The sequence below is a fragment of the Myotis brandtii genome, unplaced genomic scaffold (assembly GCF_000412655.1).
Source record: "Myotis brandtii unplaced genomic scaffold, ASM41265v1 scaffold186, whole genome shotgun sequence".
Classification (NCBI taxonomy): Eukaryota; Metazoa; Chordata; class Mammalia; order Chiroptera; family Vespertilionidae; genus Myotis; species Myotis brandtii.
The window spans coordinates 1,317,837-1,337,783 of NW_005356905.1; the positions used below are offsets into that span (position 1 = coordinate 1,317,837).

General features: G+C 38.2%; 1 protein-coding gene across 1 annotated transcript in view; it reads left to right on the top strand.

Annotated features, from left to right (window-relative positions):
* The first annotated feature begins 1,887 nt into the window (after positions 1-1,887).
* LOC102250813 (schwannomin-interacting protein 1) overlaps positions 1,888-19,947 on the top strand; it is a 683,922-nt gene continuing 665,862 nt past the window's right edge. Inside the window, exon 1 of the mRNA XM_014537973.1 lies at positions 1,888-2,157. Coding sequence (XP_014393459.1) covers positions 2,149-2,157 — 9 coding nt within the window. The 5' untranslated portion in view covers positions 1,888-2,148. The remainder of the gene's footprint in view (positions 2,158-19,947) is intronic.

Consider the following 19,947-nt stretch of genomic DNA (forward strand, 5'->3'; position numbering starts at 1 on the left):
CCTGTCATTGTATAGATAAGGAAACAGCCCAGAGAAGTTATATGAATAAACCAAAAGGCTACCTTTTCTCTTCAGAATCTTGCAGACCCAGCCTGTGGGTCACACTGAGTAGGTATGGGCCTCTGCCATGGTCCCATGATCAGCAGAGACACAGACGTGCAGGTCAGCTTGAGTAGCTGTGTAGCTTGAGTCTACCTGCAGCAGTGGGTGGCACACCCTCCTCTCCATGGTTAGAGGGCTTCTAACATTTCCCTTGAATTGTAGTTCCTCCTATGGAGTGAAGAAAGAGACCAAGGCTCACCTGGGGAGATTTTTTCAAAACAGGTGCAAATTCTGCTTGCCTCACCTCCCCAAAAGTGAATCCAAAGTGGAACAAGAGATGGCAGTGGGTGTGGGTATTTGTAAGTAATTATGATATGCCCACCCCTTCCTGAGACCCGTTGTGGTACTCTAACAATGGGAAGCTTCTTGAGGGAGGTTCTCATCTTAAGTGTTCTTGTGTTCTTCATAACATTAGGTGGAGTATCTACTTCACTGAATATTTGTTGAATGAATAGATGAAGAAGATGGCAGTGGAGAGATAAGGAAAAAATCTCCCAGACAAAAAGGACTGGGTACTGGAACGTGAGGAGGCCTGGAGGCTGCTCAGTCAATACGAGTTCATTGAACATGCTTAAAGGGGAGCCTGGCCATCTTTAGCGGGCTTGCCATCGACCCTTCATCAATAAACATAAACATTGTTCTGCCCTTGACTTCAAGAGTTAAAATAATAAATAGCTTAATTGGTCATTATTAATTCCACTTTGAATTTATTATAGATAAATGTGGCCTTGAAAATAATCACTCCCACACTCAACCCAGACATTTTATCCTGAATTCTGAGCCTCCCAAAGGTGTGTGTGTGTGTAGTAAAACAAATAAAATCCGCCTCCCACCTCCACTCTCCCATCAATAGCAGGTTTGCTATTGAATTCAGGCAAATGGCCATCTGCAAGGTTGGATGAGTAGTTAAGCCACACAGGCACAATGCAACATGACAACATTTTTCATGGTTATATTGTCCTTTCCCTCATTACATTTGAATATATATTGCCAGTGTGCGATGCTTCCAAGCTCGCTCTGTTAGTCAGCTGAGGAATTCTTCAGGCAAGGTGAGGTCCACATGTGCTCCCCAGAAATTGCTAGCCTGTTTGTAAGCCCAGACAGAATCATAGCTATTGTCTGTGAGAACTTAATTTGCCAAAGCTCTTTTCTCCCTTCCCTTAATTATGTATATATTTATAGACTTGAGCCACCTGCCTGCTCAATGCTCGTGTGTAACCATTTCTCTTATGTGCCACTGAATGGCTCAGGGCTCTTCCTTTATACTCGCTTTGCTTCATACCCCACATTTAAATATATACGTACTCAGCTCAGCTTCTGAGTATTAAAACATTTTTTCCCCACTTCCTTGAAAAGCTGTGAACAAGCCTTTTAGCATTATTTTTTTTTTCTGGACAAAACAGTACTGGTTTTACACAAGAAATGAGAACTCTGTAAGTAAATCTACGTTTTTATATGACTAAAGTGCATTATAAAGACAAGCAATAAATCCAGTTTTCTACATAAAAGGAATTAGATTTTCTAGCTTACCTCTGCACTGGGATTAATAAAATGTGCAACAAATAGCTAATGGAATGATCCATTTGAAGTTTGTAAAGGCATCTTGGGAAGCTGGCTGGAGTAGCCTTTTGATTTTTTCAAAAGAGGATGCCTGTTAATTTTTTGATCCAGTCTTTCCCTGAGTGACTGCTTCAAAATGAGCTGAGAGACTGTTACCTGCCCATTTCTGCATGGCTGAGCAAATCCACACGTAAATCCAAGTTTCTCTTCATTTCCATCACTATGCGTCTCCAAATTACAGAGAATTCATTCCTGAGCTGGAGAGGTGCCAGAAGTTTCTCATCTAGCTGTCTGTGGGCTGCCTTTTTCTTTCCCCTCTTTGAGGCTTTCTGATGCCTAGAGTGAGCTCAACTCAAAGGTTTCCAGCCTCACACTCGCCTCATATTCCCCCACAGACTCAGCGAGCTCTGTGATTCTGAGGAATACCGTGTGCCAGCATCTGACTCACAGTCTGCTTTTACCTGCAGGTGTTCCAGAAACTTCAAAATGCGTCTGGTAATGTATTTGCTCCTCTAAACATGTCACTTTGGCATGCATTATATGCAGCTGCTTATTAATTTTTTAAAAATCTGTCTTCTGAATAATCTGCATGCTAAAAAAATGTCAAAGGGGGCTTATAGAACAGTGTAAGCTTAATGACTGGTCTATGTGTGCGTGCGTGTGTGTCCTTGTTAATGTAGGCATGTTTGCATAAGTATGTATTATTTATGTACACATGTGTCTGTGCAGGCAGATATCACTGAAGGAATCTCATTGAAAGCACTACTTTTTATGTACATCCAGGTTTTCTAATCAGATCTGTAAGCATCTTACACGGCAGCAAGTAGAGGAAAAATATATTTTTCATCCCCATGCAAGCGGCATGTTTTAGGCATCTATTTGAAAAACCCTCCTTTCTTTCTTAAAAAAAAAAAAAGGTGAGTGTGTCTGTGTCTATAGGGAGGGAGTGTTGTTTTTGAAAATTTGGAGAGAAGAGTTATCTTGCTGCTGCACGAGAGAATTTCTACCCCGTGTTGCCTGCCTTCTTAAAACTCAGTAATCACTGAGGGGAAAGATGTGGTTCTGCTTCGGAGTCACCTCAGGGGATGTTGAGCTGCAGTGTTCAGCAGGCACTTTAGGTATTCTAAATACTAGTGCTTGAATAATAAGTAGATGGGCTAGACTTGCTATCGCCGGGTCCTGCTCTGTTTCTTGGCTTGCAGAAATCACATCCACAGGGCGCATTTAGGATATCCGTGTTTCTTAACTCTAGTGAAGCAGTGTGAGAGTGTGGGCTCATAAATCACATTGTTTATTTGCCAATGTTGGGTGCTACAACCTAAAATTAAGAAATTTAGCAATTAGTTATACATTCAGCATCTCTTGTCTCATTCAGTGAGATTTATATCCTTGGAACTTGCTTTTCTAGTTATAGAGATGAATGATTTAAGGTTCTGATTTAATTGCTATTTCAAATCCTTAAGCTACAAAGATGCTTACGTTACTTGACTTTATCTAAAGGACTTATTTTGAAAAAATGTGTATGTATATTTCTAACTGTGGTGAGGAGCTAATTATGACTGTCCTGTGCTATATGTTTAGAATAAACATCTTGTCTTGAGTATTGTTCACTTGTAGAGTAGAAATTAGTTCTCTTGTCTTCATATTATAATAATTCTTTCACTTTGCATTATGTTTTTGCTTTACTAATTGTTGTGAATATGAGAAAAAAAGTAGGAACTCAGAATTCATAAGGTAAAGTAGGTTAAACTAGGAGTTTTCTAAGAAACTAAATAAAATAGGTTTTCACAACTGGGTTTTCTAAATGCACAGTGGGTATTGATATTGGAAATGGAAGAAGCTTAAATGTAAATTTGTTAAGTGGAATATATTAGGACATTTTATAGTTTTTCACTATATTTAAAATGAGGTAGTATATAGGTTAATTATTTTACATTTGCTATTAATTATTTTTGCATAATGATGTTGATTAAAGAACAAACAATTGCTTTTGATTTGCTTTGAATTGGAAATGATTGTCAACTTTGGTAAAAGAGTTTACCAAAGTGTAACAATAAAAATGTATATTCTTGAAAATCAGTGTGGAAACCACTTTTACTTTTTAGTGTTCGAGATCTAGTAGTTTATCATTTATAGAGCTCTATGCTTATAGAGGATTATGTGTATTTCAAACAATTACATATTTCTAAAGCTTATTTTATCAGCCATGTTCCATTCATAATTACTCAAAGTAATATAGTAAAAATGAACCTCAGTATGTACTAAGGGTTCCTTGAAAGGGCATATTATATTAGGAGCCATTAAAAATCTGTGTAGGCTATTAATGTTATACTCATGTATTGCTCTATGTGTAATGGATTTTTTTAGGTACTATTCATTTACAATATTTAAGTACATACACCTAAGATTGTAACCTATTTGATGTAGGAATCTTGGCTTTGGATGTAAACAGCTTGATGAGAATTTCAAATTGAATGTACAGGAAGGCTGAAGCTTTAGTAGTACTTTTTTGGTATGTATTGCAATATGCATTAATGCATATATGCAAATATTAAGCTATATATAAATATTTATTACATTCAACTCCATACAAATCATGTTCATCTTACTTTTGAAGTTGGTTATTTTGTTGGAAATCAGTTTTATAGGCATAAAAAGAGCTTTATTCTTTTGAGCTTATATGGCACTGGGTGGTCACATTCAGTGCCATTTTATAGGGAACATCATATGTCCAAAATAGTGAGAGGAAAGAATACCATGTTTGCCATCTGTCTCTAATTATGATTTTCTACTGGCTTTTAGATGTATTATAGACCCGGCTTTTATTTTATAGAACAGCTTTATGTTAACTACAATATCTAAAATGATTGTAAAACACTTCCCCCATATAATTGTTTCCCCTTTATATGACCAAGATTGTCTTATAAAACATTTATTTTTTAAGGCTCACATAATAGAAAGAGGATGTAAAAAATATAGTTGCAGACTGACCATGCATCCATAGCTGAAAACATTCATCCTTAAGTAAGCTTTTATGAGCATTGCTTTGCCAACCATCTCTTAGCCTTGGGCAAAAGGTTAGGTGGGAGAGGAGAGGTCTTGCCTGTTTCATTACTAACAGTTGCTTATGGAGGCACAGAGATCTTCAATATGGTTTGAGAATTATTTTTTGTTCTAGTTTCAAAATGATACCATTCTTAGGCTTTGCCAGTAGAGAGGAATGATCATAGTTGGGGAGGGGAGGGAAGGCTGGTCAAGGAAACTCTGGAGAAGGTGGGTTCTCAACCAACTGGAGAAGGAGATTATTAGCAGAAACGGATGGAGAGATGAGGAATAGGCACTGTGAGGGGATAGAAAGGAATATGGGAAGAAACAAATCTGGGCAGGAGACAGCAAGGTGATGACATAGGGTAGAGAAGAGGACCTACATTTGTAATAAAAGGAAGTGTAACTGAAAAAAAAAAATTACAGGGTTGGGTTTGAAATGTTTTTAATTAATTCTTATTAGCCTTATTATATCCTTTGGAAAATTCTTTGAGAAAGTGAAAATTTCTTCTATTTTATTATATCCAACAAGCTCTGTAAATGGCATTTCTAAGTCTATAAAATAATAATGAATATTTCTTGAACATTTATTATGGGCCAGGTACTGTGCTAAATACTTGAAAATGCATTATCTCACCTAGACCTCTCTTGCTACTGAAACCCTCATTTTACAGATGAAGAAACTGAAGTACTGAAAAGTTACATAATCTGTAAAAGGTTATACAGGTCAGAAGTGGTAGAGCTGGGATTTGACTACAAATTCAGGAGCCCAGCCTCCTAAACACTATGGCAAGGCCATTTCAGCATATCACTCCATCTCTAGCTCCAGGTCCAGGCTGGTAGGACCAGTTGCTGACTGGTTATGTCATTTATGTTTTCTGGAAACAGATACTGAAGCAGAGTTACCAAATAAGTAGTGTATTGGAGGGTAAAAATAAAAGGAGATAAAAGGAGGAGGAAGCCAATTCTGCTTCACACCACAATGCAGTCGCCTCCAGAGGAGATTGCCTTATTTTATATTAATGGAGCCCCATGTTGTACAGAAATGGCCAGGCCTAGTACCCCTAACATGCTTAGTCACTGACTGGTGGTTCCTAGGAAGAACATGGCTATGACTCAAAACTTGAGACAGATCCTGAATGTCCTGTAGCTGGAGACTGGCAGCTGATTGTACTTTTTGCAGCTGAATAGCAAGTTCTTTCTTGAAGGGAGATCCGAGTGGTGGACCTCCTTGGCCAAGGGAATATCTCTACACAATGTACCATAGAAGCTCAGGGTGGAGCCAGCTAGCCACTTAGGGTGAAGAATTTATAGAAGCCCTTACTCTTAAGAGCATTTAAGTGCAGGGTGGGCACCTGAGAGTGAATGCCTCCTTAGTTTTGCAATTCAGGAAATATTCCTGGAAAAGCAAATCAGAATCGATCAAATAACTAGCCATGGAGTTTAAGTCTTCCCTGGAAAGTGTTGGAGCAGTGAAGTGATATGACCAAATGGTCTTGTGGGAAGGTGAATGTGGTCATGATGTAGAGGCTACACTGAATGGAGAGCCATTAGGAACCAGGGAGATTAGTTAGAAGGCTGTTTTGCTATGATAGAGAAGGGGAAAAGAAATCTTGAACTAGGTGTGTAACAAATGAAAAAATATGAAGTAAGGTTGAATAGGATTTCAAGATTGATGAAAGGAAGGGAGTAAGGGGAAGAGAGAACTCAAAGAGTACTTAAAAGTTTGAATTGGGTGGCAGGAGGCAGGTGTATAGGAACCAGAAATGGACAGGAAGGGGGTCTTGTTAAGGGAAGCTAACAAGAGTCCAAAAACTGTCTCCTTTATTGCCCCAAATGAATGACATACAAATCTTTATTTTTTTTTCTTATCTTAGACACTGCTTATTCAACCCTCAAGTTTTGCCTGATTTTTAGTTCACTGTCTTAATCCCTAGAACAAAAGATTAGGGCATGGAAGACAAAAGTTATCTTTATAGACAGCAACCATTCTGACAAAATGTAGCTTTCTTTTTCAAATGCAACTGTGAAAATACCATTTTTGGATCTACACAATTTCTAACAGCCAGTTTGAGAAATTATTATTATTATTTTTATACTTTATTTTTCAAAATGATGTCTTGACTTCATATAGGTCTGATTCTGGCCATCAGAGCCTAGCAAGACTGGCCTTGCTCATTGGAAGTCTTTGTTCACAGGGTGATAGAAGAGCAGACACTGATCTCATGAGATGCAGATATCTTCTCATAGAGAAAACCTTAAACAGCTGCTGCTCTCTGCCCAGCTCATATACCTCCCTACAGAGGTAATCAATCTCACATAAACAGAAAAAAGACTAAATTTATTTGCAAACAGAGATTCACATAATATAAGTCATGATGTATAACTGAAAGCCCAATTTTCAGTGAAAGAGAAATAATGGCAATAACTTAATGCTAAATAAGCTTTAGGGACAGAAATGAATAGTAAGTTTTTTATGGATTTGCAATGCAATGTGAGAAGCTCAAAGTAAATATTTAATTGCCCTTAAAACTGGACAGCATAATGGAAAAATTTGCATATTCTTCCAGGCTGACTTATTTTACTATATACAAGCACAGAAAAACACTTGCAGTGATATTACATTAGCATCCATGGTGTACAAAAAAATAAACTTTTAGGAGATGATCAAATTAACCTCCCAAGCCTACTAAACAACCATACTGAGAGACTTATGCCTAATACGCTATGATAAGGAAAAGATAGGCTCTGATGACAGGTTTGTTTGTTTTGTGACAGTAACATAGCTCTGATGCCCCATTCATGACCTGGGCTGCCAGACACAGAAATATAGGATTTGCACACTCTGACCTCAAGAATATGAATCTGTCATAAGAAGATGAGTAGACATTTTTCCCTAGTCTCAGACTTACTAGTAGATATAGGAGAGTGTTTTTCTGATTGCATTAACACAAAACTCAGTAAGACACTGCAGCATGAAAGGGAGGGGATCCCCCCAGGTGGGCTTCACTCTCAACCTTCAGGGCAGTGATATTGAATCTTCATGACAGACTAATGAGGTAAGGACTATTGATTATCCCTCCCTTTACAGACGGGGAAACTTTGGCTAGGGAGGTTCAATAACTTGTCCCAGGTCACACAGTGGGTAATAAGCCTAGCAGATTTGAATCCAGGGCTGTGCTGGCCTTGGTGGGTGTGAGCAGAGCAGGGATTGGTGGGCTTTCCCACCCAGAAACCTCTTCTCTGAAGCTCTCCTTCATCTCTTGGGTTTTCTGTAGACAGTAAGGAGATACAACAGTTGTAAGCTCAGGAACCAGCACCGGTGATGTTTTTGTTGTTGCCTTTTGATGGGCTGATAATGCGTTGCTCACTGAGATTAAAAATACGTTGCTATCGCATTGTAGTGATGTATGTCCCAGAGTGTGGGACCTGCTCATCCTCACCCAATATGTCACTTTTCCTAAACAGCCTTTGTTGATATTTAGAATTGGGAGACCTCAATTTTGCCTTCATTTTTTTGTCCAAATTGGACAATCTGAAGACACACTTTATAAGATAGACCAAGTCGCCGCTGTATGACCACAAGCATGTGATTAAAAGTATGTGAGCATTCTAAGGTATATAACTATGATAAAGGAAGAATTTGGTGTGATGAAGCCCCCAGTAAGTGCTATTTATTCATAGGATGACTCTCATTTAGCCTCCTTATACATCTCATTGTGAAGAAATGGTGTAGGAGGATAAATATAAGCTTCTGGTACAAATCCTCCTTCTGTCACTTTGGTGAGCCACTTTAATATCTCTGAGGAATAGGGATAATGCTTCGTATTGCTGTGAGGATAAGATGGTGCATGTATTGTTCTTGGCATAGAGTCTGTGTTTAACAAATGTGTTTAGCACATCAGTAGGAGCATAGAGGCAGAGGCATTCATGGTTAAAAGTGCCTGACTCTGGACTCGAACTTCTGGTTCAAACCTGAGCTCTATCACTTATGAGCTGAATGAACTTAGCTTCTCGTGCCTTAGTTGTCTTGACTGTAAAATGGAAATGATGAAGTGCCTTCCTCAGAGGATTGGCAGGAGGACATGGGTTAGTGTAAGTAAAGCACTGAGAACAGTGCCTGGCACCCAATGAGCACTCGGGAGTGTTAACCTCTTTATGAGACTTGGTTCACTGCGGCCTTGTTTCTCATCAGAGTGAGAAGCCTGGCAATTCACAGTACACCTCACGCAGGTATTTCCAGTTTTTTAATATCTAAGACCTAGAAATGCTTATTTTAATTCAGTGTTCACAGAATCATTGATATTATGCACCTCAGTCTAATAGTTTCTTGTTCAGCCCATACCCATTGTTGGTGAAGGTCAGGCTCTCACATTCCAATTGTGGGGAAAGGAAATTAGCATTATCTATCTATCTATCTATCTATCTATTTATTTTCTTTTAATTGAATCTATTGGGGTGACATTGGTTCTCAAAACCACACAGGTTTCAAGTGTACAACTCAATAAAACATCATGTGCACACTGCATTGTGTTCCCATCACCCTAAGCAAAGTCTCTTTCCATCCCTATCCCTCCGCCCCTTTGTCTACACCCACCGACCCCTACCCCCTTTCCCTTTGGCTTTTACCACACTACTGTCTGTGTCTATATGTTTTATATATATCTATAATAATAAAAGCGTAATATGCTAATTAGACCAGATGTCCTTCCGGACAAAGCCAGGGCTGAGAGGGAAGCCTGGGTCCTGGGTGCCAGAGGGAAGCTGGTACTGGCAGCTGGGGGAAGGAAGGCCTACTCTTGCACGAATTTCATGTATTGGGTCTCTAGTATTGTCAATAATAACTTTGCATAGTGACAGATGATTACTAGACTTAGTGTGGTATTCACATTATAAGGTATATAAATATCAAATCACTATGATGTATAGCTGAAACCAATATAATATTGTATACCAAATATATATGATTTATATATATATGATTTTTTTGCTTAATCCCTCCACCTTCTTTCATCCAATCTCCCAAACCCCCTCCCCTCTGACAGCTCTTAGTCTGTTCCATGAATCCCAATTTGTAATATCTATCAATATTTTAAATGCACATCTCTTTTGACTTATCAGTTTTACTTCTAAGAATTTTCCTACAGATTTACTCGTATCACCGAGCAAAGAAATGTGGTGGAGTTGGTTGCAGCATTGTTTGTGATATTAAAAATCTACGAACAACAAAATATACATCCAGAGGAAAGTACTGAAATAATTTATGATATTTTCATGCAATGGAATACTGCAGAGATTAAAACTGTTATAACTGTACAAGGGGACACAGAAAACAGTACAAGAACACTTGTAGGAGAAGATGGGCATTTTCAGAGCATTGACTATATAGTATGAATTATACTGTTTTGTGTTAAAAGTAAACAGATGTGTGCTTACATCCACTGGCTTGTTTAATCATAGAAAATTCTCAAAACGTATATGAGAAATCATTTGTAGTATTTACCAATGGGAAGTGGCAATGTGCATTGAGTTGGTACTTTTACCTTTCACCATATGCTTTCCATTTGAATTGTTCAACATGGGCATGTAATGCTTTTACAATTTAAAAATGGTTAGAAAATCCCTTCCTGTTTCTTAACCCTAGATACTAGTTTTTAAAAAAGATTAGTCCTTTATGCAAGTATAATCCTAAACCTTGGTATAATATTTTTGAATTATTGAGCCAAGTATCATCCTAAGTTCAAACAGAATGTGTATGAACTCACTGCCAAAGCTCCAATCCGCCCCCAGGGAGCAGAAAGCACATGACTAAGGAGATTTCCTAACATCAAGTCACAGGAGAGTCTTAAGTCCTGTGGCAGAAATTCCTGTTGTTCAAAAGTTCATGCACTTAGAGAGAAATCATTAAATAAAGAGCATTCAATGGGAGAAGGGAACACTGAGTAAATGACTTTTCCTCAGAACTTAATAAACTGAATTCTAAACAAGGGGGAAACATTACACATGGGATTTTTTCACATTAAGGTTTCTCTGTATTTCTACAGCCCCTCTCTGTCTTTTGCAAAGTGGTATATAAAAGTTGCATTGCCTTTGGGTTTTCCAGCAAAAGCAATTTGCATGCAGGGTTAATCAAGATTCCTTGCCCTTTGTACTTTTAAAAGTGCTTACACATACATCGTCTCCTTTGGTATTCACAAATGAGGTATTTAGGACAAGTATTATAAAGCTCATCTTCCACAGAAGGCCCTGAGGTTCAGAGAGGTTAAGTGATAAGTTTAAGCCAGTCAGTGTGTAGCTGAACACGAAGGACCCTCGGTTATGTCTTGGCTGTCCTTGCCTCCAGCAGCCAAGGGCACTGTGTGTAGCAGAATCACTCCTCTGGTTGTGAAGGCGGTTTAGTATTTTCTTGGAATCACTTCTCCTCTGGTTTAGGAAGACCCAGGAATGGCCAACTGAACTTTCTTCCCAATGGGAATTATGAACATACGGACTTTAAATGGTTAAGGGGCATCTAATAAAATCCAGATGGTATGGGTTTCTATTTCAACTCTACCCCTTACTACCTGTGTCATCTTGGGCAAATTGTTCCCTCCTCTATAAATTGGGAGTAATGAGGGTATTAATCTTCCAAGGCTGCTGTTAAGAATTTAAGTAAAATAATGTATGCAAAGTGCTTGACAGGGTGCATGGAATATAGCAAAGGGTTAATATACACTAGCTACAATAATAATAATCCTTTATAATAAAAGTGTAATATGCAAATCGACTGAACAGCAGAATGACCAGTTGCTATGACGCACACTGACCACCAGGGGGAAGACGCTCAACGCAGGAGCTTCCCCCTGGTGGACAGTGTGCTCCCATAGGGGGAGCGCCCCTCAGCCACAAGCTGGGCTGACACCTGGTGAGTGCAGTGGCCTGCCTCTGCGACAGTGCTAAGGATATCCAAATGACGGCTTAGGCCCACTCCCCGCGGGCCTAAGCCGTCAGCCGGACATCCCCCTGAGGGCTCCCAGACTGTGAAAGGGCCTCTCCCAAGTGCACAAATGTTGTGCACTGGGCCTCTAGTAATAATAATAATAATAATAAGTTAGATTTCAGGTCAGTGCAGCAGGCATAGCCGCCAGAGCTTGTGTCCATTTGGTGACAGCAGCCCAGAGTGGGCACTAATCAGTTTCTTTCCTTTTGAAGGAAACTTCCTTGGAACCACAAAGAACTAAGAACGGGCAGCAAAGCTGCCTAAAACTTCACTGAGCCTCAGGGCAGGGGCTTGAGTATCTCTGACAAAGCCACCCCCATCTTGATACCAGTTTTCCAGTTTATGGTCAACAGTAAGATGAGGTCGGTAAAAAGAGCCCATCACCCAGGGCTTTAACACAAGGACAGTCACCTCCCCTGAGAGAGCAGCCCTAAGATCTCCTTGCTCTGGGAGTTCAGCTTCGCCTCTTAAATTTTTAAAATAAGGAATCTGAAAAGCCAGAGCTGAGAATTCACATAATAAATGAAGAAGTGATCAATTTGCTATTTAGCTCAGAAGTACTTTACTAGTTCTTTTGAGCTTTTGAAACTTATTTTTCTTACTATACAATTAATTTATGCTTACTGCAGAAAATACACAGAATCAAAACAGAATAAACAAAAGTCCTTAGAAAAAATCATTGTTCATATTTATTTTGGTGTATAGTTATTGAGACATTTTAGGGATAAATATTTTTATTTTTAGAAAACCTGTGAAGCACTGTGCATATAGTTTATGACCTTTCAAATACCAACAATATCTCATGCACCTCTTCCCATATCAATAAATGTTTTTCCATAACTTTATTTTCAGCAGTTCACAGTGTTCCTTTGGGTGGATATTTCATAGTTTTACGAATCTTCTAGTGTTGAATGCTTAGGTTTCTTTTTTTTTCTGCAAGAAAAATTCTTCTTGAAAATCACTGTAGAAATTCTTGTCTTTTGTTAAAATAAATTTCTAGAAGGCGGTTTTCTAGCACACATTGTGTGAATGCATTTTTAAGGCTTTTTGTGTCAAATTGTCTTCCAGTTATATTTTACCAATTTTATCCTTACTATTTGTACAAGAGAACAACTAGATCAATGACTGTCTAAGTGTAAACATGACTTCTATTCATTTATCATAGAAGGTAGATAACTTTACAAACACCTTTATGCCAAGAATAAAGAATCCTTCTTGTTAATGCCAACTTCTTTTTTGTTTTTATATTCCATGCACAACGTATCCATAAAATAGTCGTTAATTATATTCAGGAGGTTGGAAATGACATCAGTATAGTATGATTATCTTTTGATGGAATATAACAGAAAATGTGGAAATAATTTGGAGGGAAAGTTACTATAAGCACACTTGCCCGCGAGCCCATCAATTCCACCCACATGCCCTTTTTAAGATGTGAGAATAAGACAATCAAGGGCATATAAACCCTTCCACTGTGGTTATCGTCGCATCAATTTTCTCTAGGGTTGAAAGTAACCCGCCCGATCCCTTCTGTCGCACACTAGGCTTCACAGCAGAAACGTTAAGATTGGAACCTTTTCAGTAGAAATTACTCTGGATGACACCGGCCTGCTGTCAGAGTAATTCCTGTTGGAAAGGAAGTGTCTGAATTAATGGTCTAATAAACAGAGTTAGTGTTTCATCTTGGCAAAGGATTAATTACGGGAAGAGAAACTAACATTTATTTGGGTTCTTATTTGACAGGCCCTTTATTACATTATTGCATGTAATACTCCCTATAAACCCATGGGGTAGGTATTCCGTGGGCATTTTACAACACAGGGATGGAAGTTCAGTCAAATAAAGTGTCTTCCCGAAGGCCACACAGCTGGTGAGCCTTAAAGGTGGGGTTTGCATTTGGGTTCCCTGCTTCCGGAGCCTGTGTTCGCTGTACTGCTCCTTCTCACCAGTTTAGGCAAGCCTGAGTGTTTCTCTTCTAGAATAGTCATTGTCTATACACTTTTAGCCAATGAAACTATAGGTTCCCTTGTAAAAATAGGTGTGTTAGGCAGACTTAGAGACTCCATCCACTTATCAATGCTGTGTCAGTTAAGATACTGTTGTAAGCCAGAAACGGAAAGTCTGCTGTCTTGCTTATCAAGATATCCTGAGGCAGAGCGGTTCTGGGTTTTGTCAGAGGCTCAGTGATTTCATTAGGGACCCAGGTACGTTCAATCTTGCTGCTCTGCCATTCAGTGCTGGCTTCTATTTCCCTTTCATGTTGTGTTGGAGCTCTGAATACATATTCATAAAACTATATCCAGAAACAGGAAAATGGAATGGTGACGGTGGCCTCCTCCTCCTCCTCCTCCTCTTTCCTCCTCCTCCTCCTCCTCCTCTCTCTCCTCTTGCACCTGCTGTTCAGAGAAGCCCTCATCTCCTCCTCCTCCTCCTCCTTCTTCTTCCTCTCTCTCTCTCTTCTAAGAGCAAGACAACTGCCCAGCAGAGTCTCTGTTGTGCCGCACAGTCCAGAACTGTGTCATAAAGTCCTTTTCTGACCCAAACATTGCTTTGGAGAATGGCTGAGGCCATTCAAGACTCACTCCCAGGGCTGGGGAGGGTGAACCTGAAACCAGAGCCAGGCTCAATGGCAGGAAGAAGCAAACTAAAATGCTGCCAACGTGGCTTTCATGAGATTTCTTTTCCTAAGTAATTGAGCATATACTCAAAGGGAGAAAAGTGTACTATTGCTTTACTATAAAATTTTATTCCTATGTAACCACCATCTACAAATGAGCATGTTAGTTTTTCAGTGTGCTCCACCATATATTCCCATTTCTATCGTTTTTCTCTAATATAATTCTGTGTTGTTGTTTTTCACCAAAGTGTTCAACTACTCTAACTCTTCTGCACTAGTCCTTCTTGATACAACTTCTAAGAATGAGAGTAAAGTAAGATTTTAATGGAAAGTGAAAATGGCTCCAATAGTATCTGTCTATGATGTCTAGCAACAATTTGTTGCTTTCTTTCTTTTTTTTTAAAGAGTATTGCCTTAAGTAGAAAAAAACCCACCACACTTTCTATAACGAATAAATACTACCTTTTATTTCAGCAAGTAATTTAACCCTCATGCTTGTATTAGCACAGTAAAACAAAAATGGGAGTGGAGGGATGTCTATCAAATGCCAAAATAATTAGTTCAGTAAAATAATTTGGTGATTGAAGGGGGAGAAAATCAGCAAAATAATTTTTAAATTGAGTTGGCTTATTAATTGGATTGTAACAGTCAATTCAGTTCAAAAATGTTTTTTAAGAACCTACAATGTACTAACATAGAATAAATAATATATGCCATACAAAACCTTATAATCTGGTGGAGGAGAATGCTGCTGGGATAAATGGATGACTACAGGTGTAGAGTAGAAACAATACAAAGTGAGTCTGTAGCACCGGAAATCAAGGCACTTCTCTTCCTGATTTCAAACAGTATTACAAAGCAATAATAATCAAAACAGTATGGTACTGGTATAAAAACAGACACATAGAGCAATCAAACACAACAGAGAGCCCAGAAATAAATCCAGGTATACAAGGCTAGTGAATTTCCAACAAAGATACCAAGAATACACAATGGGAAAGGATAATCTCTTCAATACCAGTAAACCCACCACACTTTCTATAATGAATAAATACTACCTTTTATTTCAGCAAGTAATTTAACCCTCATGCTTGTATTAGCACAGTAAAACAAAAATGGGAGTGGAGGGATGTCTATCAAATGCCAAAATAATTAGTTCAGTAAAATAATTTGGTGATTGAAGGGGGAGAAAATCAGCAAAATAATTTTTAAATTGAGTTGGCTTATTAATTGGATTGTAACAGTCAATTCAGTTCAAAAATGTTTTTTAAGAACCTACAATGTACTAACATAGAATAAATAATATATGCCATACAAAACCTTATAATCTGGTGGAGGAGAATGCTGCTGGGATAAATGGATGACTACAGGTGTAGAGTAGAAACAATACAAAGTGAGTCTGTAGCACCGGAAATCAAGGCACTTCTCTTCCTGATTTCAAACAGTATTACAAAGCAATAATAATCAAAACAGTATGGTACTGGTATAAAAACAGACACATAGAGCAATCAAACACAACAGAGAGCCCAGAAATAAATCCAGGTATACAAGGCTAGTGAATTTCCAACAAAGATACCAAGAATACACAATGGGAAAGGATAATCTCTTCAATACCAGTAAATGGTGATGAGAAAATTGTATATCCATGTGCAAAAGAATGAAATTGGACCCCTGTCTTACACCATACACAAAAGATTTAAATGTAAGACCTGAATATATAAAACGCCTAGAAGAAAGCAGGGAAAGGTTTCTTCACATTGGTCTCAGCAATGATTGCATGTGGGTTTTTTATTTTTATTTTTTATTTGACACCCAGAGCAAAGGAAGAAAAGCAAAAATAAATACACCAAACTAAAAGTTTCCATACAGAAAAAGAAACAATAAAATGAAAAGTCAATCTATGGATTGGGAGAAAATATTTGCAAACCATATATCCAGTAAGAGATTGATATCTAAAACATATAAGGAATTCATATAACTCAATAGCAAAAACCAAATAACTCAATTGAAAAATGGCTAAAGGACTCAGACATGTTTCCAAAGAAGACATACACACAGCCAGTAGATATATGAAAATTTGCTCAACATCGCTAATCATCAGGCAAATGCAAATTAAAACTATAGTGAAATATCACCTCACATCTGTTAGGGTATCTATTATCAGAAAGACAAGAGACACTAAATGTTGGTGAAAGTTTAGAGTACAGAGAACCCTTGTACACTGTTGGTAGGAGTGTAAATCAGTGCAGTCATTTTGGAAAACAGTATGGAAGTTCTTCAAAAAATTAAAAATAGAACTATAATATTATCTAGTATTCTCACTTCTGGCTATATATCCAAAGAAAATAAAATCACTATCTCAAGATATCTACTCCCATGTTCATTGTACCATTGTTCATCATAGCCAAGATATGGAAATAATCTAAGTGTCTGTTTATTGATGAATGGGTGAAGAAAATGTGATTTACAAAGAATGTTATTTAACCTTAAAAGAAGAAAATTCTGCCATTAGGACAACATGGATGAACCTGGGGGACATGATAAGCCAGAGAAAGACAAATACTGTGTGGTTTCACTTATATGTGAACTCCTAGAAATATAGAGTAGAATGGTGCTTGCCAGAGACTGGGGGGTATGTGAAATGGAGAGAGCTTGGTCATGGACACAAATTTTCAGTTATAAGATGAATAAGTTCTGAGGATCTAATGGACAGCATGGTGACTGTAGTTAATAGTACTATGTTGTATACTTGAAATTTGCTAAGAAAGTAGATCTTATTCTCACACACACAAAAAGATAGCTGTGTGAGGTGATGGATTTGTTAACTTGATTATTGTGGGAATTTCACAATGTATACTGGTTATCCCAAAAAATGTATACACACTGTATCAGCTGATAGCTCAATTTTGAAAATGAAATTTAATAAACACTGCCTTTATATTATTCAAAGTGTGTGTATACATATTTGGGACACTCATAAGTATCAAATAATCACATTGTACACTTTACTAGTAAATTATTACAGTTTTATTTGTCAATTATTTATAATAATAAAAGGGTAATATGCTAATTAGACTGGACAGCCAAATGACCTTCCGGACAGCCTTCCGGATGAAGCTGCCATGGCCGGGGCCGAGGCAGAGGTGGTTAGGAGCGATCAGGCAGGCAGGCAGAGTAGTTAGGGGCGATCAGGCAGGCAGGCAGAGTAGTTAGGGGCGATCAGGCAGGCAGGCAGAGTAGCAGTTAGGAGCCAGCGGTCCCGGTTTGCGAGAGGGATGTCCGACTGCCAGTTTAGGCCCGATCCCGCAGGTCTAAACTGGCATTTGTACATCCCCTGAGGGGTCCTGGATTGTGAGAGGGTGCAGGCCAGGCTGAGGAATCCCCCTCCCTGTGCATGAATTTCGTGCACCTGGCCTCTAGTATCTCAATAAAACTGGAAGAAAGAAATCAAGGCAGTTTTTATAATGCATAGATGTCATTAACCCTCCCCACCCCCATGGACCCACACACATACATGAGAGACAGGTTGAAGGGACTCCGTTTGGCAAAATATGGCAAAATCTGAACATCAAAAACACTAAAGTATTTCAACTTATTAAGTGAAATTTTCAAAAGTCCAGGGTCATAGTGATACTAAAAAGAGAGAGAAAGGAGGAAAAATGGGTGAGGAAAGCTAGTCCTCAGCTGAAGAAATGATGGAATTAGACAAAGCGTTAATGCTTTGCACAGCAAGAAAATTGATGGCTACATATTTTGAGTGCCTTCCTTTTTCTAGTTATTATTATAGTTCCTAATTTCATACCATTAATTACACAATTCTCCCTCTAAAATATTCTCATACCTTAGAACATGGCAAACTGACTACTAAAACTATTCAAAATCATGACATCAAGTGCAAACTCAGTCTTAGTAGTTTTCTAGTTAAAATGATAAAGTTAAATGTGTATAATGTTCATATCCTGAATGATTGACAGGGAGGCTGCCTCTTTTTAGAGTACAGATTCTGTCAGTCAAGAGGGAAATTAGGAAAGAATCAAGCAGAATGTAGCCTTGCATACTTCAAGCACTCCATGCTTGTTGTTAGATCATCCTATGGGGAATGAGGCTATTCCACGTGGAGGGAAGAGCTGATGAGTGCCAATCTGTTTTTAAACAATGGCAGCCTTCCCCAGTTATTGAATTCTCTTGACTCCATCTTTGTCAATAGAGCTCTAGGAGCTGTCTTTAGCTATTTTCTCTAATGATCTCTCATGAACCATGGCCTCAAACTTATTTAATGCCTTCCAGGTCTAGACTCTCTTTGTCTACTGGTTTCACCAGAAAACCCCAGTTCTTTCTAGGATCAACACGTTCATATGTCAATACCTCTTGTTCCTAGCTCATGCTCAGTTAAACATGTTTCTTAAGTATATGAAATGCTAAACTCATTAAATTATTTTATAGTCCAAGTGAAATGTATTTCTATTCAAGTCTCTATGAGAGTATGCTTCTTTATACATTTATTTTTATTTATCTACTATTTATACATATCAGCTGCACATTTTTAGCTACTGGGGTATTATATTGCCATTTAGATTCAGAAAAAAAGTAATTACAGTTGGCATGAGAAGTGCAGAAGAATGGCTCTCTTGGTATTTTCTCTTGCTCTTTTGCTATGATGAGAGTCAATCATACCAGTAGCCAGTCAAGAGAATGTTCACCTGAAATGGTTCTTTTTACAAATAAGAAACATAACTTTGAGTGCTGTACATCAGTTGCCAAGTTAATAAGATAATCCTCTTTTCATTTCAAAGCCTGTACTCTAATCTTAAAACAGAAGTCTCCTTTTCGCTTCTTTTTGCAAGTTACTGGATAAAGATTCTGTTATCGTAATCCTATTAAAATGTATTCACTTTTGCAGTACACTTTGATAATAATGTTTATTCTTCTAAGCACCTAGGGAGAAGAGTGACAAAAGACAAATCTGTTCCAAATTTTGGGAAAAAATAGTTGCAGAGAGAGGAACTATGTTAAAAACATAGAAATGAATAGCAACTAATATCCATAGCAGAAAAGAACAATCATTAATTCATGAATTAAGCTTCTGTTGTACCTCTGTTTGGTCAGGATAGTAATTTTCCAATTGAAATGCCCTGTACATGATAACATATGTCCACACAGGCAAATGTTGGCTAAACTGAATTTCCTGAGCACTGAACTATTTACTGATCCTCACCTGTGACATTTCTAATACATCACCTTTTATTGGCACTAATGGCTTTGAAGCTGCTAACACCATTAAAAAATAAATAATTAGCTTTGACAGAAGATGGGTAAACAGAGCCATAATTAATGAATTTATTCTGTTGAGAACTTTAGCTGGTACTCAGTCTCTTAGTATAGATAGTGTGCTTTTTTTTAATTAAATCTTTATTGTTCAGATTATTACATTGGTTCCTCTTTTTTCCCACCATAACTCCCCTCCACCCAGTTCCTACTCCTCCCTCCGCCCTCACTCCCTACCCACTGTCCTCATCCATAGGTGCACGATTATTGTCCAATCTCTTCCCACATCCCCCACACCCCTTTCCCCCCAAGAATAGTCAGTCCATTCCCTTTCTATGTCCCTGATTCTATTATAATCACCAGTTCATACTGTTCATCA